This window comes from Sus scrofa, chromosome 1, assembly GCF_054392235.1.
Source record: "Sus scrofa isolate SSC_HxYL_T2T_F1_AM1 chromosome 1, Sscrofa_HxYL_maternal_Yorkshire_Landrace_v2.0, whole genome shotgun sequence".
NCBI lineage: Eukaryota > Metazoa > Chordata > Mammalia > Artiodactyla > Suidae > Sus > Sus scrofa.
Genome location: NC_139383.1, coordinates 39,872,732 through 39,895,733, shown reverse-complemented (window position 1 = coordinate 39,895,733; position 23,002 = coordinate 39,872,732). Strand labels below are relative to the sequence as shown.

At 38.0% G+C, this 23,002-nt stretch overlaps 1 protein-coding gene across 2 annotated transcripts; it reads left to right on the top strand.

Moving 5' to 3' along the window:
• Positions 1-1,537: 1,537 nt before the first annotated feature.
• On the top strand, positions 1,538-21,635 carry SMPDL3A (sphingomyelin phosphodiesterase acid like 3A). 2 transcript variants are annotated; one of them, XM_003480256.5, is made up of 8 exons: positions 1,538-1,703; positions 8,052-8,265; positions 8,806-8,950; positions 13,185-13,281; positions 14,089-14,258; positions 14,793-14,973; positions 16,294-16,418; positions 19,306-21,635. In XM_003480256.5, exons 1-8 carry the CDS (start codon positions 1,592-1,594, stop codon positions 19,618-19,620), a joined length of 1,359 nt encoding a protein of 452 aa, XP_003480304.1. In that variant the 5' UTR covers positions 1,538-1,591; the 3' UTR covers positions 19,621-21,635. The 2 variants fall into 2 exon arrangements, with proteins under 2 accessions (XP_003480304.1, XP_084872280.1); XM_085016154.1 differs by having other exon boundaries at positions 13,151-13,281.
• The last annotated feature ends 1,367 nt before the right edge of the window (positions 21,636-23,002 follow it).

The following is a 23,002-nucleotide window of genomic DNA, read 5'->3' as shown; positions in this document are numbered from 1 at the left end:
GACACCTGGGGATCTACAAACACATGACCAGATGTGAGGTGTTCATCCAGAGATGTTAGGGCATGCAGTTTTGTGCTTCTTAGGGAGAGAGGGTATAAAGGAAAACCAAAGAATGCAAAGGGAGCAGAAGGGAAGATTGTGTTTCTATCTATTAACTCAATACATTGTCTTTTAAAAATTTAAGCATCTCTTGAGTTTCAAAATGTGTATGCCAAATTTTATGGTTACTTACTGATGTTCACAATCAATTATTACTTCACAACCAATTTTCTTCCAGGAAAGTTTATTGGAAATTAGAAAAAGAGTGAAAATTGCTATTTGTTCGATTTCAAAAAAAAAAAAATCTTTTTCCTTCCAAAATGTTTGTCCTAGAAACATGCAAGTTATTTTGCTGTCCTTAAACTTGTTCTCTCACATCCATTTCTCCCTGCCTTTTTTTTTTCTGCTCCATTTCCTCCACAGTCTAGAGAAACTCCAAAGTTTGTTTTTGTTTTTGTTTTTACATAATTGGAAAGCACTTTGGTTCTCCAAAGGCAATTGCATCATCCTAAAGCTGAGGCAGGACTTAAACAGCCCTGGAAGGACATTAAACAGAAAACAGAGGTGCCCTGATTCCAATTTCAAAGCCCCTTTCATGAGACACTTTCCCACTAAATTACACAGGATACAAAGTTAGGTTTCTCTGTTGGGAAACAAGTACACTTTAAAACATCCTTTATGAGGTTAGTAATTCTGGAGGGTTTTTTCTTCTTCAAAGGAATTCCAAGCCCTATAAATTTAAACTATATGCTTCTTTATCTTAAAGAGATCATCATCCTCATAAATGGTAATAGAAGGAACAGGGAACGCAAAGAAATTTGGGGATCTTGGCTACTTTGTCAGACTCTCCTTAAAAGTTCCTTGGAGAGTAAAATCAATCCGTTCTACATGTGATTTTAGTGCATCTCTGGAATGCATAGTATAGAGTTCTGAGACATTGCTCTAACTCAGTTGCAAAAACAAAGGAAAAACCCCAAACAAGTAAAAAACCTAAAACCTAGTGTTTTTGAGCAGTGATTCTCAAACATCACCTTCACTTTAGCATCATATAGAGTACTTGCACAAATACAAACGACTGGGCTTCACCCTCAGAGTTCTGGGTCTGGGACGGGTCTGGGACGGGCCTGGGAATTTTCACGTCTAACTAGATTTCCCAGGTAGCGCTGACACTGCTGGTAAGGGCACCACACTCTTCGATCTACTGTAATGGGACCTCTGCCGATCTCCTCCGGATTAAGACAGTTCGAAGTTCTCTGCATCACTGCTGCAGAGGAACCCCGTGTGCTTAGGGCAGGCGGCATTTAGAGAAGATGATCTGCGCGGGATTGCCACAAGCACATTCCCTCCCAGGCCAGTTCCTGACGCTGATAAACAAAAATACAGATATTCGCTCAACAGCCGCTGAGGATCAAGACAACCGACTCCTTGCGGAATCTCTCCTCGCACGTGACCGCTGGGCGTCTACACTCATATAAGTCCTCTACCTCCTCCCCAGCCCGGGGCGGACGGTCCAAGTGGAGGCGCGGAACAGCCGGAGCGACCGCGACCCGCGATGGCGCTGCTGGGCGCTCTTGTCTGCTGCCTGCTGGCCACCTGGCACAGCCGTCGGGGCCTCGCGCTGCCCCTGGCTCCCACTGGCGGCCAGAGTCCCCCTCCCGTGGTGGGTGAGTCGTCCGTACGCTTTCTTTCCTGGGAGCTGCCCAGGAGCGCCGGCCAAGGCGCCTGCGCAAAGCCGGGACGTGTCGTGGAGCCAGTGGAGCGCCTGGCCCGGGCTCGGCGCGTGGGGCTGTGACTCTGCTGCGGGGCGCCGGGAGGGCGAGGGCGACCAAGGGACCAGAGAGTCAACGCGGCTCCGCAGGGAGGTCGGAGCTGGCTGGGGGAAGGACTCGTGACAGTGGGGGGCGCTGCAAGGGGAGCGGCGGCCGGATCCTCCTCCCATAAGTTGTTTTCAGTTTGTGTCTCCGGGTGTGTTTTGCTCCCAGGGGAAAGGAAGGGGAAAACTGGGTGTCTTTAGGGAAAATGAACCTGGGGGTTTGATGCCCCACATTCCCAAAAGCCCGGAATCTGCCCAGCGTGTAGGGAGAGTTGCGCGGTTTTGGCTTCTCAGCAGTGTAAATTTCAGTGGGACTCTCTTCTGTCCTGCTGGCCAAGTTAGGTGCCTTTTCTTCCCACTCCTCAACCAGAGGCACCTTCACAGTCGCGGTGCTCCCCACTCCTTAGTCTACGTTAGAATTCACAGGGCCTTCATTTCACTTTACCTGGACACCACTGGGCTCCCCGCGGGCAGGGCCAATTTTATTCATTTCCAACACGTAATCCAGTGCCTGTTGTAGAAGTGGTTCTCTAAGTGAGGTCCAGGACCAGGAGCACCACCGTCACCTAAAGTTGTTAAAGATGCAAGTTTTCAGCCTCACCCAAGACCTACCAAATCCCAGACTCCTAGACTTGGGCCCCCACAATTGGTTTAACAAATCCTCCAGGTGATTCTGATGGGTACTACGGTTTGAGAACCACTGGTCCAGAATAGGCAATTGGATGAGAGATTTTATGATGCTACAGGAGCCATCAGTGTCAAAGGTTAAGGTACCCCAACCTCCCTCAACTCCCTCTAAGTATAAGGGCTCTGTTATCTAGAGGGGGGAAGTGAGGTAGATGGAGTTTTTTTTTTTTGGTGGTTGGCCACAGCTGTCTCGGAAAGGGCACAGGGCTTAGTGCTAAAACCTCTCCTCTCTATCGCTCATATCACACGACTTTGGAAATGCTCTGGGAGAAAACTGCCTCCTTTTTGTGCAAGAGCCAAGTCCTCATGACTCAGCTGTCTGGCGGTTGAAAGCAAGAAGTGTTAATCTGGTTTCCCAACTGTCAGTCATAACAAGAATTTGTCCCCAGTACTTACATATGCCGCTTTCTGCTTTAATTAAAGCCGTTCTTCTTTAATTATGGGGCTGTTTAGGATTTTGAGATAAAATGTCCCAGATTGCATGAGGCCAACCAATGGCAAATTCTCCTTTTGATTTTAAAGATCTGATAGCTGAAAGCCTTGATGACAACCTTCTGGGGTCTAGGGAACTTCCACACTGCCCTGTTCTGGTAGGGAAGCTGGGTGATGGAGAGTGGAGTCACCTGGGGAAGAGGAAGGACGAGGGGTAACTGCAATTCAAAGACCACGTGAAATGTAGATCCACCAGTTCCATGTTGGATGTATTAGTGTATATGCTTTCCACTTGGCGTGACCTTACTTCTTCTCCCCCTGATTCCCACCTCAAATGCTTGGACTTCTTTACAACACTGTGGCACACGTGCGTGTGTGTGTGCGCGCGATTGTGTGCGTGCAAGTGCACACGCACAAATTTCCAGTCTCAGCTGTCTTTCTATCAAGTCCTATAGATCATAGGGAGACTTCCCCTGGGGGAGTTTGGCCACAGTTTTTTAGATTTAGTAGGTCAGGACCTGCTGGAGTATTGGTAGGAACAGACATTATAAACAAATAAAAACAGCTATTTTAAACAAGAACCATATGCCCAGATATCTGAATTATGGTTTAATAGAGTCTTTGGGATAAATTATACCTTTTAACATATATTATAAGATTTTTTTGAACATTTATCTAGATATGTTGACAACACACACATATACATTTTTGGAAACCTTTTTAAAGATTATCAGCAGAACAAGAAAGTCATTGTGTAGTAAAAAGAACTTTGGACTGTGAACTAGAGAATCTGGATTGGTGTGTGGACTCTGCCACAGGCCAGGTTTATGGCCTTGGATAGACAGACAGACAAATAGACACATAGCATTTTGTATAAATTTTATTAGAGGTGGGAGGTGAAGCCTCCAGAGGTTCATTATTCATAGATCTGAAGTTAAGAACCTGTCAGAACTCCATTCTTGGCTTCTGCTTAAAGAACACCCTCAGTGCCTCTAAATAATTACCCCTCACTTATCTGTCTAGCATGCAATGTAGTGGAAAGAGCTCTAGACTGCAAGTCTGGAGAGACTGGTTCCAGTTCATCTTTCATTACCGAGTCACCATGTGATCTTGAGGAAATCCTGAATCTACCCATACCTAAATAATGAATGTTTATTTAGGAACTACTGTAGGTCAGACACAGTCTAGATGTTGGAAATATATATGTCTAGGTACTAGGTGACATCAGAGGAAAGCGTCCTTCATGTGCTTCCACTTTTCTTTTACAAAAATTTAATATAGTAAAAATTTTATGTCTCTTACTTGTCACAGTATCTCATATAGGTCTAGTTGTTATCTATTTTACATGAGGCAAGTGATACGGAAGGACTTTATTTTTTCTGGAAGGACATTTGAATGTGAGCAAACACAGAGAGACACTGTGTGCAGTGGCTAAGAACTATGTGGACTCTGGAGTCAGATTTCCTGAATTGCTAATCTTGGCTCTGCTGCATGTGAAATAAGTGACTTGGACTTGATCTCTGTGTACTGTAGTTCTTCATCTTTCAAATGGAAATAATGATCAGTTAATACATGTAAAGTATAAGAAACAGTCATTAAAACTATAGTAAGTACTGAATACATTTTACCTATTACCTGGAAATGGGGAAATTCAATCTCAAAGGCAAGCTTGACATTACAGATTAATAACATTAGTATAACTAATGTTGTACTTGCCAGATGCCAGGCCCTTACTTCTACTAAGTCACTTAACCCTCATTCACTGAACAGTAATACTCCGATTTTATAGATGAAACAGGCCAAGATCACACGCCTAGATTAGGAATTAGAGCTTGGATTCCAAGCCAGGCAGTCTGACTTTTTTTTTTTTTTTTTTTTTTTTGTCTTTTTAAGGGCCACACCCATCACATATGGAAGTTCCCAGGCTAGGGGTTGAATCAGAGCTGCAGCTGCCAGCCTACGCCACAGCCACAGCAATGCAGGATCCAAGCCACGTCTGCGACCTACACCACAGCTCATGGCAATACTGGATCCCCAACCCACTGAGGGAGGCTGGGGATTGAACTAACATCCTCATGGATATTAGTCAGATTCGTTTTCCCTGCATCACAACAGGAACTCTGAAGCCCCCATTCTTAAGCTTAACACTATACGTTTTCTGTATAGTTTACTACATACCTTAACATTCTATGAGTAATAATATACGTATTTACATAAACTGAGATGCATTGTATATTTATATCCCAAGTAAGGGCAGCCTCCAGGGTGATTCTGAAGCTATCTGCCAATCCACTTTATATGCTGGGTAAAGTATGTCCAAGCTGGAAAAAAATGTTGGAGTATTTTCTACATTATGGAATAAAATAAGTTACTCTTGACCACTGTTTCCAAACAGGGACTGAATACCAAGTAATTGACCATAAATGCTATTTTATGTCTACTTTGTTCTGGACCTTTTGTTTACCACCTTTTAGCTGTGATCTTAAATGTGTTATAAAATTATAGAAACACTGTGAAGAAACAATGTCCCAAATATAATATGCCTTTTCCACTTTAAATTAATTGCTTTCAGATTTCTTCTTTATTATCTATGGGTTTTATTCATACTTAACTTTTATTACTTGTGTAGCTGAAACTTTGCATTCTACTTGTTTGCTTTGTGCTTCTGATGCTACTGTGTTACTTCTGATGTGTTTCTGATTGTAAATTAGTCATAATATGAGTGAGTGTAAAATTCAGTGTGAAAAAAATCTCAATATTAAAGCAGTGTATTGGCTGCATATGAGAAGGCAGAAAAATTGTTGATGAAATATGCAAATTAAATATAAGCAAACTTGAGAGCCCTTCAACATGGAGGTTTGGATTTTGACTCTGCCATTTATTAAGCTATATATACTCTAGAGACACTAGAGAAAATTTTCTAATTGATCCAGCAATAATTTCTCAACTCTAAAATGAGAACAATGATTCCAACTTCAAAGAGTAGTTTGAGAATGAAATGACATAGTGTGTTAAATTGCTTGTCACGATGCCTGGCACGTAGTAAATAACAAAGAGAGATAGTGCTGTGATTATTAGTGTTTCCATCAATGGGAGAATCTTTCTCAAAATGATTTCCAAGCAGGGTGCTATCAGATGGGTCCCAGGCTTCTCCCTGAAAACCCAAAGGAAGTACCTCCTTTAGCAAATGCTTCCCTTAATATGATAGAAGATGTTCCTCTATTAAATGGCTTTTAAGAACCTCTGGCTATTGCTAGTTTTTGCTGAAAGCTGGATTAAAGATTCTGTTTCCATTAGGGTTGAGAGACAAGGTTTTACAAGAAATTAGGGGTGAGATGTGGTTACTGGTTCTGCAGTCTATTCACTGTGGAGCCTTAACAAACCACATCATGTTTCTTTGTCCATTTTTCTTTTTTTTTTTCTTTTTTTCCTTTTTCATGATCTTTGGTGTATTTATTGTAAGAAACTCTTAACTGCTTGTCGCCTGACTTTTGCCCCTCCAGGGAATGTTGATAATGCTGTGAGACTGATCTTTTTTTGGTTAAGATATCACCATTTCATCCTCTTGCTTATAATTATTATTATTTAGGCTTTTTAGGGCTGCACCTATGGCATATGGAGGTTCCCAGGCTAGGGGTGGAATTGGAGCTGTAGCCACTGGTCTAGGCCACAGCCACAGCAACACAGGATCCAAGCCGCATCTGTGATGTACACCATAGCTCTTGGCAACACCAGATCCTTAACCCTTAACCCAAGTGAGGCCAGGGATCAAACCTGCGTCCTCATGGATTTTTTCCACTGAACCATGACAGGGACTCCTCTCGCTTATAATTTTTAATACGACTTCCCATTGCCTTAGATGTAAAATCCCACATTTCCTTGGAAGAAATGCAAGAACCTTCAAGATATGGCCTTATTTTTAAGTCTGTCCTTCTGCATAAGTCAGACATGGCATTTGGTGATCATCTCACAAACCTGCACTTGTCTACAGCACAGACTCTAGAACTGCCTGCCCTGTTTATACAGTCTTCTGTTTTGTTTCTTTTCTTTTCTTTTCTTTTTTTTTTTTTGCCATTTCTAGGGCCCCTCCCACAGCATATGGAGGTTTCCAGGCTAGGGGTCTAATTGGAGCTGTAGCCGCCGGCCTACACCAGAGCCACAGGAACTCGGGATCTGAGCCGCATCTGCAACCTACACCACAGCTCATGGCAACGCCGAATCCCCAACCCACTGAGCAAGGCCAGGGATCAAACCCGCAACCTTATGGTTCCTAGTTGGATTTATTAACCACTGAGCCACGAAGGGAACTCCAACACTCTCCTGGTTTTATCAACTATACCCTCCATGACTTGAAACGAATTGCTTAATTTTAAAGGATTTAAAAAAAAAAAAATCCTCAGTTTTTTCACCTCTGAAATTAGAATAACAATTATAATAATTTCCTCATAAGGCTGTCTTATGATTTCATTATTATAGTATCTGATACATTCAGTCAACAAATATTTATTGATTGCCTATTATGTGCTACACAATTTTCAATGCTAGAGGTATAAAATTAAACAGGGAAAATCTCTGCTTTTGTAGACTCTAGTGAATGTAATTGTTTCAAGAAATATTAGTTGCTATTATTAATAATGCTTATTTAAGACTTAGCTTATACATTTTTCTACAAGAAGAATATAAATCAATTCTAAAACCTTAAATTCTGCAAAGGAGACATGCTTTTAAGAAACAATATGGGATTATTATTGACTTCCCAGAAGGATGTCTCCATAAATAGGGCTACACAATGTTTTTTTATATAGTTTTTTATATAGTCTTTGTCAACTAGTCATGCTGCCACTGACCTCATCAGTTCTGATAGGGGTAAATAGTTCTGGTAAAGTCTTGCTACTGTCCTTAGAATCCTTATTTCTGAGAGGGCAAGATTGCATATAACCTCAGGGCATATGCATATTTAAATTAGTAGGGCTTTCTTCTGTCACAGGGTGGAGCAACTATCTCTAGTCTTATTGTAAATATTTGTATGGGAAGTTCAAAAGAGAAGTAGATTTAACACCATTTCTTTCCCCCTCAACAGGACAGTTTTGGCATGTGACTGACTTGCACTTAGACCCTACTTACCACATCACAGATGACCACACAAAAGTGTGTGCTTCATCCAAAGGGGCAAACGCCTCCAATCCTGGCCCTTTTGGAGATGTTCTGTGTGATTCTCCTTATCACCTCATTTTGTCAGCATTTGATTTTATTAAAAAGTCAGGACAAGAAGCATCTTTCATGATATGGACAGGGTAAGTGACTATATAAATACCATTAATTACTCAGTATGTATCTACAGTGTCCTAAGCTTCATTAGAATGCTGAATGTCATAAGAACATTAATTACATTTTAAGAATCGTTTGGATTGAAAAAACACTAGGTCAAATTAATCACCTTTCTTAGGGGCAAGAAAAACTTTAACAGTCTCAGTGGTTTTTTTGGTTTGTTTCTTTTTTTTAGAACACAGGCCTGAGAAATTTGAGGTGAATCCATAAGAGGTGAATCCATAAACAGCATATTTGTGCCAGTCTCTTGAAGTGTTTATTAATGTGATAATAGGTCTTGATTAAATAATCCAAATCCAAAAGGCAACAATGGGAGTTGATCTGTGATAGCAATTTTGTAAACATCATCTTCTAGTTCCATCCAAGAAGTTCCTGGACATGGGATCAAATCCGAGCCACAGCTGTGGCAATGCAGGATGCTTAACCCACTGTGCCATAGTGGTAAGTCCTCAAGTGACTTTTTATAGAAACTGATCTTGTTCTCTCTGATTCTGTCTCCTTTTTAGGGATAGCCCACCTCATGTTCCAGTGCATGAACTCTCAACAGACAGAGTCATAAATGTGATTGCTAATATGACAACCACTGTCCAGAGGCTCTTTCCAGATCTCCAGGTTTTCCCTGCACTGGGTAATCATGACTACTGGCCACAGGTAAATTTGACCACAACTTACAGAAATGCTTAAAAGATTTTGCCCATCAGTAGACTTAAAATTATGCTTATAACTAGCTGATAACAGGGTCAGGGAGGGGCCTCACGGAGGCAGAGTATGCTCTTACTGCTGACCATTGAGGAAGGAAAGACATGTGCTTTGGGGACTTGAAAGTGACTGTTAATAGTTGATACAAAGTTAGGTCCCTAGTGAGTTTTCGGAAGCCAGTTATCCAGTTTGTGGTTTATTAATTCTGGATTTCCTTTATATTCTTCCTCAGTTTCTCCTTTCTTTTGAATAATTTTGTTCATTTGAATTTCCATGTTCAGGTTAGTAAAAAAGGTTAATGTTAACAAGTGTTTACAATTTGTCAGAATTTCTATTGGGTATACTATGCTACCCATACTCTGATCTAAGCTAGATTGTGATTAAAAACAAAAGCATAGCAAATTATCATAAGAACCAATGTTCAAGATGTAATTCAAGGTAGAGATTGCGTTCAGAATATTTAAGGCTTGAGAGAACCCAGGCTTCACCCTACTAGAACAGCTGTTTATTAAGCAGACTGTGTATTACAAACAGTTGGATACCAGCCCTGGTTTCAGGAATCTGCTATCGTAGTGTAGAATCTTAGATTTGTACGTATTCAGGAAATCTTAGAGACTATTGTTTTGTGCAGGGCTTGGCAAACCATGGCCTGTAGTCCAAATGTGCCCTGACACTTGTTTTTGTAAATAAAGTTTTATTGGGACACAGCTGTGGCTATTCTTTCTGCTTTGCCTGTGGCTGCTTTTGCACTGTAATGGCAGAATAGGATGGTTGCCACAGTGACTGTATGGCCCCAAAGCCTGAAGTGTTTATTTGATCTTTTATAGAAAAAGTTTTCTGATTCCCTAATCTAGATCAACTCATCATTTTACAAATGAGAAAACTGAAGCCCAGAAATATGAAGTTGCTAGTTCAAGTGCTCATGGTCACTTATTTAGTGGCAGAGCCCACATCCTGGGTCTTTTGGGTTCAGCTAAACAAATTTCCTCTCACACACATCCTTTGCTCTTGCCAGACTGACCTATTAATGTTTCCTGAACATGGTATTTACTTTCATGCTTGTCGTTGCCTATGTTTTTCTTTTTGTTTAGAATATCTTTTCCATCTCACATCAAAAGGATGCTTAATGAGGGTTTTTTTTTTTTCCCCTTTTTTTTGGCCATCCTGAGGCACATGGAGTTCCCGGGCCAGGGATCAGATCTGAGCCACAGCTGTAGCTACACGGGATCCTTAACCCATTGCTGGGGCAGGCCAGGGATTGAACCTGTGACCAGGGCCTGCAGAGATGATGCTGATTGTACCATATGATCCCATTTTACCATAGCGGGAACTCCATGAGGGTTTTGATTATATTGGTTAATCTAACCTGAATACAGTGACTTTGAAAAGTTGTATTCTAGGACAAGCTCAAGTTTCAACTGACTTCTTGGCCCTGGGCCTCTAGTCTTGAGATGAACAGTATGGGAGTCTTTGTGAGTCAGCCTCTCAACTGGTGGTCAGTTTTTGTTACAACTGAGATGTCAGCCCACACAGGGCAGAGGTTTCGGGAACCGACAGTCTCCAGGAGCTGGAAGTTACACACAATGTGGAAGTTGTGCACAATGTGGAAGTTGAGCACAATGTTTTCATATGCTTTAGGTGCCAGGCAGACTGGCATAATGGAAAAACATGTGGGGTTTAGAGTCACATTTACTAGAACTAAAAAAACCTGTCCTACCCTGCTTCTAATAGCTTGAGCAACTTGGACAGTAATTCACGTAACCAACCCTGATCATTTGTAAACTTGAAAAGCCTTAGGGAAAGTTAGTGATACTATAAGGAAAGGGCATAGTTTGCTACTTGCACATGATAAGCCCTCAGTAAGTGGAGAGGTGGTTATTGTAGCATTAAGCAATGACATGGGATCTGTGTTTCCCAACACCATTTAGGATTTCTTTCTTTCTTTCTTTCTTTCCTTTTTTTTTTTGCTTTCTTAGGGCCACACCCACGGCATATGGAGGTTCCCAGGCTAGAGGTTGAGTCAGAGCTACAGCTGCCAGCTTACCCTACAGCCACAGAAACGTGGGATCCACCTGAGTCTGCAACCTCCACCATAGCTCACAGCAGCACCAAATCCTTAACCCAGTGAGAGAGGCCAGGCATCGAACCCACGACCTCATGGTTCCTAGTCAGATTCGTTTCTACTTTGCCACAATAGGAACTCCCGTTGTTTTTGTTTGTTTGTTTCATTTTATTTTTATCTCTGCTATTTTTTCAAAGCCAAAGATATAGATGCACTATAACTTCTAAAATATATCCTATTATAGGTACAGCTAGGATGAATTGGGCAGCCTGTATTCCTTAAACAGTTAATTTTTTCTCTTTCTAGCTTATGCTCTTATATCTGAAAATCTTCTTTCTCTTATTCTCCTGCCATCCTTCCACCTCAGTTACTACAAATGTCAACTGTAATTTGAAAGTCCCACAACAAATTCTCCTAGAGACTCATATCTGAGATTGAATTCTGGTGAACGTATAGTAACAAATAAATTGGGTGTGTCATGTCTCCATTAAAACACCATAAACATGTACCTAAACAAAGCTGCATAAACATACAAATACAGACACAAGACCCTACCTGTTACATCAGAAGGAGATATTTGTGTGGATAGCCCAGGAATTTCTTCCCATTGCTGCTCAAGAAAGTGTTCTGGGCTGGAGACCTCTTGTACTCCTGCTCTGGTGAGGCCACCAAACTGGGGTTGTGGTCAGTTCCCATTATTTCTCAGCAATTTCTCAGCAGCGATCATGTCACAGCCAAAAAGGATTGAGATTATAGCATGGTACAAAAATAATTGGATCTAAGAGTGATGGAAGAAAGACTTGAGATTCAGCCCAGCTGCCCTTGGATTAATCACCTAATTTCACTAGTGCTCATATTTCCCACCTTTAAAATAGAGAAGAAAGTCTAGAGTAATGTTTCTATAAAAGATTCTATATATGCCAGTATCTTGGCATCCATCCCAAAGTAAACAAATGGCTAAGATTTCAAGTTTTCGAGGATGCTGATTACCAATTTTTAATCAGAATTTAGATTAGCTTAAGCCACTGTGTAGTTTTCAGACAGATGATTCTGATCTCTGCCACAAATTGAAAATATACTTTGGATAATTAGTTTCAGTTAAAAGAAGTCATTTGTTTATTTCTTGCCCTGAATGTATTTATGTTTTCATCATGCATTATTAGGCATATGTATTAGGAACTAATGTGACTTGGGTGTCATCTTGAAAGGAAATCAGTGTTTTAATTAATGATGACATTCTTCTTCAGTGTCTTTAAGAAATAGATCTGTGTCACCAATGTACAGAAGGAAGTGAGCAGAGTGAAGAAAATGGATTCAATTTTTTAGTATACTTTTTTGGGAAAAAAGTACAAATGATTACCCAATTTCACAAATGATTTCTGTGTTTTAATTCAGTATCTACTTTCTCAAAAAAAATTTTTTTTCTCCCCTAGAGCTTACCATAAAGATGCTTTATTATAATATAATAAAATAGGGTGATAAAAAGATACTTTATAATCTATTATACATATGCTATTAAAAAATCAAAATGTTGATAAAATGTAGGCTGACATAAAGACATATGGTTGCAAGTCTTCATTCAAGAAGTTAAGAAGCTTTATGCTAGTGCTCAGAGGACTTTAATTCTAAAATCATGACATTTTCTCCACTTCCAGGCCTTTCATGTTCAGGTTTAAACCTGTCTTCAGTGTGTCTTTAATGAGCACACGTCCACATCCTTTCTATCCAGCCAGGCCAAAACAAATGCTTTCTTCTGTATATGGCACCATGCTGGTATCTGTGCCATTGGTTTTGCTTGGATTCACTTTCTTTCAACTTGATGAAATCATTTTCAAAGTTTGGTTCGAATGCTGTTTTCACTCTCCCTACTGACTCTCTGGGCCAGACTTGACTGTTCTTGCTTCTCCACTCCCAGAACCTTGTGGTGGTACCTAGCACACTGGCTTAGAGATGACTGGTTACATTTTGTCCTTCCCAACTAAGTTATAAATTCCTTGAAAAATCTCTCTAGTATTCTTGCATCTCCAGATGCCTAACATAGTAATAATCACTCAAGTAATATTTAAATTAATTAATCCATATATCTTTAGAGTTTCAATGGTGGATTATATTGTTTGTGGCCAGGATCAACTGCCTATAGTCACCAGCGAGGTGTACAATGCAGTAGCAAACCTCTGGAAACCATGGCTGGATGAGGAAGCTATAAGTACTTTAAGGAAAGGTAAGTGAAAGATTTGCTTATCCCCATTTTGTCTCTATTTTTAATTCAGTTCATGTTTAGACTTAGATCTTTAATGTTTGCTTGGGCGTACTAGTTCTGAAGAGCCTCTGTGCCCAGTTTTTCTGGAGGCCCTGCCATTTCTTCCTCAGTATTCTCTGGCAAGATTCTTGTGTATTCCCATTCTTTGGATTTTAGATTTCACACTATCCCCAAACAGACAAAAGTAGGAGTTGATGTATTAATCTTTTATAAAATTCAGTACTTATTGCCTAGTGCCAAGACATTTAGTTATCTTTTCATGTGAAGTTGGATACAAATGCTGTTACTTCAATATGTGGCACTGGCAGCATTGGACCTGGCACATAGTAGAGTTTGTTTCTTTCTTTTCTTTCTTTTTATGGCCATACCTGCAGTAAACGGAAGTTTTCAGGCTAGGAGTCAAATCAGAGCTTCAGCTGCTGGCTTATGCCACAGCAACACCAGATCTGCAACCTATACCACAGGTCACGGCAATGCCAGATCTTTAACCCACTGAATGAGGCCAGGGATTGAACCCATATCCTCATTGATACTAGTTGGATTCATAACTCTCTGAGCCACAATGGGAACTCCTGCATAGATTTTCATAAGTGTTTGTTAAATCTGATTCTTATCGTTTGACAGCCTAGGTAAGTACAAACTAAACAATGGGCAATAAGTGTAACCTTCCTAAATGGCTTGTAACCATAATTAAGAATTTGCTTTCACAGTATCTATGTATCTGCCTGTCTATTTTTCTAGAATGTATTTAAACATTTGTTTTTATAGGTGGCTTTTATTCACAGAAAGTTTCGACTAATCTGAACCTTAGGATCATCAGTCTCAACACAAATTTGTACTACAGCCCAAATGTCGTGACCCTAAATAAGACTGACCCAGCGAATCAGTTTGAATGGCTAGAAAATACACTGAACATCTCTCAGCAAAAGAAGGAGAAGGTAGATATCATAGACCAACATTATCAGGGGATAAACAGAGGGTCAAACTTGTGTATTTATTAGAGTTGGGGGGTCAGGTATTAATAAAAGTATTAATATTAATATATATAATTATATATTATTTATATATTATATAATAATTAATATATAATATAATATTAATATAATATTAATAAAATTTAAAGATGTTCTTACATGAAACACTTTAAGATTTGCCTCTGTTGTTGATCATTTTATTTTGTTTTGTTTGTAATGCTTTGAGGATTGATTGACATCTGTCGATATTAAAATTTTTTTTGAGCAAGGTCACAGTTACCTTATATCACAAACCATGTAGTTTGAGACAAGTACAAATATAGGGCCATTAATAGTTTCATAATTTTCATCTTTTTTCGATAATAAATAGGAAATATGGTATTCACTTTCTAAAATGTAATTAACATGCTTTCTATCTTGAGTATCTAAATGTCAGTGGTTATAATAAATGTGAAATGTGCAGATTCTCATCAGTCCTCTTTGTGTCTCTTCCTCCAGGTGTACATCATAGCTCATGTTCCAGTGGGGTATCTGCCTTATTCAAAGAGCACCACGGCAATGAGAGAATACTATAATGAAAAACTGATAGATATTTTTAGAAAATATAGTGACATCATTGCAGGACAATTTTATGGACACACTCACAGAGATAGCATCATGGTGCTTTCAGACAAAAAAGGTATTATAGTGTTCTATTTGCATCACTCCAATCTAAAATGCTAGAGCAAAGCAATGAATATCCATTAATTTCTACTGATTCAGTAAATTAAAAGTTTTATTAGATCTACCTGCCAGCCTTTTCTCAGTTACCCTCTATGAGTGTATGGCGACTGTCCAAATCACATTTAGTCCTGCAACTGGGTTTCTTCCTATTAGCTCCACCAGGCCATCATCATTTCATTGCTGTCAGTACAAAAGCCTCTGAAATCCTCAGCTCACTCAAAGTTCTTTTAGATTCTCAAGTTTAGAGAACCATTGCTTTTTATTTACCAGCAAGACTCAAGTTTCTTTCGCTATGACTAGTTTTATCTCTCAGAATTTAAAGGGCAAAGCACAATTTACTGTTAGTTTAAAATAAAATATATTAAGCTCTTTTAAGTGCTTTTTGACATTATCATCTACTGAGCATTAAAAGAAAAAAATAGAAAAAGCTCTAGCTTTAAATAAGACAATGATTATTTTTAAATATCACTTCTGCATGAAGTCAGAGAACTGAGTTAACAAGATAAGAGTCTTGATTTCTTACTAGTCAGCCAGGAGATAAATCAATATGTTATTTCTTTTCAATAACTGGGGAACAATTTTGAAATGCTTTACCTTTTTCATCTATAAGAAGTGGGCTTTTTCAGCATTTGATGTCTTTTTTTTAACTCAGAAAGAAATTTAGTTCTGTAATAGATATGTATGAAACACAGTGACACTTTAATCAAATTCTTATTTTATGATTATGGGAATATTATTATAGATAGGGTACAGAAACCTAGCTTTGTATTTTTTACATGTGTATACTTATCATAAGTTGGCTATTTTATTATGAAACATTTTGAATATATATGAAGGCAGAGAGAATGATAAAGCAAACCCCTATATACCATCACTTAGATTCATCTCCCTATCTATAAGATTCTGCCACATTTATTTTACCTATCCATTTTTATTCTTTTTTTCTGAAATATTTAAAAGTAAATCTCAAACATCGAATGTATTTCATCTGTATATGCTTCTGTATTCTTTGCTAAAATATATAGATAACTTATATAATCATAATACCATTAACTTATCTAACAAAATCAATAAATAATTCTTTTAATCTCTCTGTAATAAAACTTTCCCTGTCTTCTCAAAAGTGTCTCTTTACTGTTGTTTCAAATCAGGATCCATCAGGATCCCACATGATTTGGCTGTTATGAGCTGTTAACCTCTTAATCTAGAACTTGCTCCTATTTTTAATATAAGCTCAATTATTAAAAATATGTTTATGTGCATATGTTGTATCTAGGAAATCCAATAAATTCTTTGTTTGTGGCACCTGCTGTTACCCCAGTGAAGAATGTTTTAGAAAAACTGACCAACAATCCTGGCATCAGACTATTTCAGTATGATCCTCGTGATTATAAATTAGTGGTAAGTTGGCGCGATTTTAGAATTGACCCCATAGTTATACATACATATCTTTGTGGTTTTATTAGTTTAGTTGAATATTTTCAGCAGAGCTATCGTGAGTTGTACTTCGTGTTGAAATCTCAGGATGTCTTTCTTCTTTTTGTATTGGGAATGCAGCACTTTCTAAGTAGGGCATTATGAGGTTAGCCTTTGGGAAGCTCCTTGGGTCCTCCTAAGGACTTCACATTTATTTAGATAAGGGTCTCATTGGACAGTGCTTTGTTTGTGGACTTGTAGGCATAGAAAATGTTTCACTATGTCATATTTGTTATAATTACTATTTGCCATAACATAGCTTTGAAGAAGAAAATAGGCTCTGAAACCATACTCTCTAAAGAATGATCTTAACCTAACTTCTCCATGTCCTGGTCTATTCATTTGTAAAACAGGGATTAAAATATTACTGACCTTGCTGAGTTGCTGAGAGGATTACATGAACAAACGTTTGTAAAGCACTTTAAAAAATGCTTGGCTCATAGTAAGCACTCAATAAATGTTGGCAAAAGGTTTTTGTAAAGAAAATAAATTGAACTGGACCTTTGAGACCAAAGTTCTCTGGAGCTGGTACATGACTCTGTGCTTTATATCAGTTCAGCATCAAAGGGCTGGACATTTAGCTTATGGGTACTGCCCCTTTTAACAAACAGAGTGTGAAAAGAATTTCCCAGTTAAAGACTCTATTGATATAAGTATGTTTTTCTCTTAGATGAATTTAATAGGAGATAGCTCTGTTATTTCCTAGAGCATGTTTTTACAAAAAAGGCAAGGCAGGAGAAATCTAGTTTAATCCATAAACATTAGATTAAATGGGAAATAAGACAACTGACTGATAAAATAGCCCAAAGGAATTTTCCTTGCAACTATTAGTTGCTTATTTTTGGTCACAGTTTCAATTTCAGCACTTGTGATAGGTCTGTTCATCTTTTCTATTTCATCTTGGTTTAGTCTTGGAAGATTGTACTTTTCTAAGAATTCATCCATTTCGTCTAGGTTTTCCATTTTATTGACATGTAGTTGCATGTAGTAGTCTCCTATGATCCTTTGTATTTCTGTGATGTCCGTTGTAACTTCTCCTTCATTTCTAATTTTATTGAGTCCTCTCTTTTTTTTTTTCTTGATAAGTCTGGCTAAAGGTTTATCAATTTTTTGATCTTTTCAAAGAACCAGTTTTTCGTTTCATTGATCTTTTCTGTGGTATTCTTTGTTTCTATTTCATTGATTTCTGCTCTGATCTTTCTGATTTCTTTCCTTCTGCTAACTTTAGGTCTTGTCTGTTATTCTCTCTCTAGCTGCTTTAGATGTAAAGTTCACTTGTTTATTTGAGCTTTTTCTTGTCTCCTGAGGTAGGCTTGTATTGCTATAATCTTCCCTCATAGAACTGCTTTTACTGCATCCCATAGGTTTTGGAGTGTTTTATCTTTGTTGTCATTTGCTTCCAGGTATTTTTTAATTTCCTCTTTGATTTCCTCAGTGATCCATTGGTTGTTTTGTAGCATGCTATTTAGTCTCCAAGTGTTTGTGTTTTTTGAAGTTTTTTTCTTGTTGTTGATTTCCAGTTGTATAGCGTTGTGGTCGGAAAAGATGCTTGATATGATTTCAATTTTCTTAAAGTTACCGAGGCTTGATTTGTAGCCCAGGATCAATCTTAGAGAATGTTCTGTGTGCACTTGAGAAGAATGTGTATTCTGTTGCTTTTGGATGGAATGTCCTGTAAATATGTATTAAGTCCATCTGGTCTAATGCTTCATTCAGGGCCTGTGTTTCCTTATTGATTTTCTGTCTGGTTGATCTGTCCATTGCTGTTAGTGGGGTGTTAAAGTCCCCCATTATGGTTGTGTTATTGTCGATTTCTCCTTTTAAGGTTGTTAGCAGTTGCCTCATATATTGTGGTGATCCTATGCTGAGTGCATAAATATTTAAAATTGTCAAATCTTCTTCTTGGATTGATCTTTTGATCATTATGTAATGTCCTTCCTGTCTCTTAAAATAGTCTTCATTTTAAGGTCTATTTTGTCTGATATGAGTATTGCTATTCCAGCTTTCTTTTAATTCCCATTTGCATGGAATATTTTCTTCCATCCTCTCAAATTGTTTATTTTTGGATCTGAATCTCTGATACACACACATACATGGGCACACATGTGCATATATAAGTAAATGTATATGTGTATATACATCTACAAACTGATATATGTATATACACACTGATATAGTACCATGTAATTTTTAAAGTGCAAAACAGTTTGTATAGTTTGATTTCATTTTTTGAAAAAGCCAACAATGTAGATACAGAAATATATTCTAAATATTTATATTTGTTTTGTACATAAAGTCTAGAATAGCACACATACACTAGAGTGCTGGTAAATGTTTAACAACTGTTCACTATAGGGGGGAAGTGCTTTTATTTGTAGTGTCTTCCAATTTCCATGATATAAATATTCCCATCATGGCCAGTTTCAAGCTGCCAAAGAGTTATCAACTCACTCACAAGACACCTGAAAATTTGACAGCTAGCACTGTGGGCCACTGCCAACATATGACTGATTTATACAGAACTATTAGCAGTGGTTACTTCTGAGGTATGTGAATTGAAGGCTTTTCATTATGTACATCTCCCTTCACAGTTTAGACTATTTTCTGTTATCCTCTTTCATTATTTTTAAGTGAAAAAAAAATATAGATTTTTCTATTGATGCTTTTTTTTTTTGCTTTAAGAGCAATTCTTTTAAAAAAATGATTATACTTTAAATTAAGAATGTCACATAAATTCTATAAAGATCTTCTTGCTCTGTGGTACTTTACATGCCAAAAATAATCCAGACTTTATTACTTGTTTTAACTATAGAATATGCTGCAGTACTACTTGAACCTGACTGATGCTAATCTAAAGGGAGAATCCAATTGGAAGCTGGAGTATAACCTGACCCAGACCTATGACATTGAAGATTTGCAGCCAAAAAATTTGTATGGATTAGCTAAACAATTTGCAATCCTAGACAGTAAACAGTTTATAAAATACTACAGTTACTTCTTTGTGAGTTATGATACCAGTGTAACTTGTGATGAGACATGTAAGGCCTTTCAGATTTGTGCAATTATGTATCTTGATGTTATTTCTTATACAGACTGCCTCAAACATTACATAAAACGCAATCCATAGTAGTTCACAGTTTGTACTCAGAAAATTTGATATTGCTCTATTTCTGAGATTACTTTGTGGGAATTGTTATGCAAATCTCTGTGAGTTACTGAATGTGAGAAGAATTACTGTCTTTGGTTTTTTATAATGCCCAAATATAGAAATTTTTAACATTCTAAATTTTTCATTATATTGAATATATTTAAATTTCCCATTACGCGAATGATTTTTGGATGTAAATATCTAATCTTCCAGTTTATATAATTATATCTAATTTATACTCTTGTTGAAATTGTCATTTATACAATAAAACAAATTACTTTTCCCTAAGTATGATGAATTATTTTTAATATGGGAGTGTTCAGTCTTTTAATTCATTCTTGTGGAAACTTCATGTGGAAATTGAGGTTCAAACTATTTAAGTACCATGACGTTAACACTGTTCATGCACTATCTATACCCTTGGGAAAACACCAAGGTTGCATTAGGGTTGTCTTGGAGTCTATGAAACATCATGGGACATGTTCTCACTTGCTGTCTTCATTCTGTGAGTTGAAGGGGAGTCCTCTTTAGTATCACTAAGTGTCAAGGAAGAGAGTATCATAAGTTGCACTTAATGCAACTGCAATACTAGCACAAGGCCTAGGTCCTAACCCAGTGTCTGGTACTTAGTAAATACTTGCTGAAGTGAATTCACAGATAGGAATATTTCTCAAAGAAATAAGCTAGGGTGCAGAGGTGGCATTTTCTTTGCCATGCTATTCCAGGAGAGGATGAAAATGAGCTTTTATTTCATGGAACGATTTTTAGAGTTCTCCCATGGTTGCTTGCTTCTCTTGAGCTTCTCTCAAGATGTTTTTTGCTTCCAGCCTAAGTGGGAGAATTAAAGTAGAAGAGAAGAGGAGGAGGTAGAGAGGTCTGGGGGAAGAGATTGTACACCCCCATACTCTGGCTTGCTGTAGAAGACACACAGTCAGCAGCCTTACTGAGGCCAGCCAAAGAGGAGAGTGCAACTCATTATCCATGGGACTCATCTAACTTTATGCGCAAAAAAATGATTATAGCTATAAGTTCTCATCTTAATGAAACCAAAGAAGCCTAATTTCCAGAGGACAGAGAATGTGAATATTACGAAATAAAAACATTACATCTAAGCAATTATCAATATTCGTTAGGTAAACTTTAAAAAAAAATTAGGTTCAAAAATAAATTAGCAAGTTTTAAAAGTGAAACACAGCAAAAATTTATTCTTATAAAATAATAATCACATTGTTTAGAACTTGTCCTACCTGCCTTTATATTTAAAGTTGGTATTGTCAAATTATTACATCATGCATTTATATATTCTTATATGTATGGACAGAAGTTTTAAGAAAATAGGTTTGCGCATGTAAGGAACATTTTAAAATAGTGCAACCAAAGGTGACGTGAGCTGATTCAGTGAGTCCCAGAATGGGAAGGAAACAAGTTTGGGTTTGTGAGATAATTGTGGAGGATATTCTTGCTTCTGCTGGGGATTTGAGGCAGTGAACATTTAGAGTCCTTCCCACATGATTCTACAGTTTAAATTTTTTTTTCGTCTTTTTTTTTTTAGGCCCACACCCATGGCATATGAAGGTTCCCAGGATAGGTGTTGAATTGGAGCTGCAGCCAGCAGCTTTTGCCACAGCCGCAGCAACAAGGGATCTGAGCGGCATCTACACCATGGCTTTTAGCAATGCCAGATCTTTAACCCACTGAGTGAGGCCAGGGATTGAACCCTTATCCTCATGGATAGTAGTCGGGTTCTTAACTCACCAAGTCACAACAGGAACTCCTACAGTTTAAAAAATTTAATGTTACCTTTTGTATGCTGTTTGCTTTTACCTTAAAATAGAAATAAATAATCTTAAAGTTTGAGTAACATTTAGCAATGTTATCAGTATATAGTTAATAAATTTTCCATTCTAAAATCAGAACATGTTACAATTATTTATTGTGGTTTATTTCAGATCATGTTCAAAAATGTAATAAATTTTATTATGCCCACAGTAAAACTTGTCTTGATTTGCATCTGTTTATTAGATAGTGCTTTTGCAAATTCATAAGCATCCTATTTAGATGTTTTTAAATTGCTACTTTGAAACCAGTTTTTTTGTTTGTTTGTTTTTTTACAATGCTTCACCACACATTGACTGGGGGGGGAGGGGAGTGAAAGGTTAGGTGAATGGGAGAGAGTCTTTGATAAGAACCATTGAGTTAGGTGGGTAGAGAGATTTAGGGGCAAAACATACCTGCTTATATATACTAGGAAGTATCCATTCCAATGAATTTTTTCCATTTATAATAGCTACACTCTCATATATTATGGATGGGCTGGCTAAACTGAACAGGTATCTCCCATCATGAATGCAGGAGAAGAATCTGCTTAGTGAATTCAGCATCTGTCCTGGTGGTGCCTAGTCCCAGGACACCATCCCCTCATGTGTTCAGACTCCTGAAAGAATTCTGTTACTCTAGATTCTTGAAATGTGAGCTGAATTCCACCTCTCAAATACTGTTACAACTTCCATGAGCGACTTTTTTATGCAATGTGCTTTATGCCAAAAGGAGAAAGCTGGAACTTAATTGGGCTAAAAGTACAGGTAATGTGACCATTTCTGAACCTGATTTCTAAATAAAATCTATGATTTCTAAATAAAATCTTGCTTTCATTGTTAATATAACAAAGCTGTTTGAGAAGAAGGCTAGTGGAGCCTCTAAAAAATGGAGCTAGTTTTAATCCAGGAGGATGCAGATTCGACCCATGACTTTGCTCAGTGGGTTAAAGATCCGGCATTGCCCTGAGCTGTGGTGGAGGTTGCAGATGCGGCTCAGATCCTGTGTTGCTGTGGCTGTGGCACAGGCCAGCAGGCATAGCTCTGATTAGACCCCTAGCCTGGGAAGCTTCATATACTGTGGGTGCAGCCCCCCTCCCCCCGCCAAAAAAAAGCCTTACAGACAAGAAAAAGCTGAGAGAACTCAGAACCATCAAACCAGCTTTACAACAAAATGCTTAAGGAACTTCACTAGACAGAAAAGAAAAGGACATAGCTAGAAACAAGAAAATTATGAATGGGAAGCTCAATGGTAAAGGCAAACATTACAGTAAAGGTAGGAAATCATCTAAAAAATGTGTATGTCGTGAAAAACAATTCTAAAAAAGGAAGAAGAGCTGTTGTAGATACAAGGAGTCTAAGGAGGTATGACAAGTAAATGCAATGTATGACCTTTGATTGGATTCTGAATCCCTCTCCCCCAAAGCTATAAAGAATATTTTCAGGACAAATATGAAAAATTGAACATATATGAATATATTGAATATATATTAAACTATTGCATCAATATTTTTTAAAAATGGAGCTAGTTGTATCTTCCAAAAGAG

Bases quoted from the DNA above. Each gene is read 5' to 3' on its own strand.
- SMPDL3A (XM_003480256.5), top strand. From the start codon at position 1,592: ATGGCGCTGCTGGGCGCTCTTGTCTGCTGCCTGCTGGCCACCTGGCAC. The intron at 8,951-13,184 runs GTAAATTTGACC...GTTTGTGGCCAG, and splicing joins ATCATGACTACTGGCCACAG to GATCAACTGCCTATAGTCAC. The intron at 13,282-14,088 runs GTAAGTGAAAGA...TTGTTTTTATAG, and splicing joins TATAAGTACTTTAAGGAAAG to GTGGCTTTTATTCACAGAAA.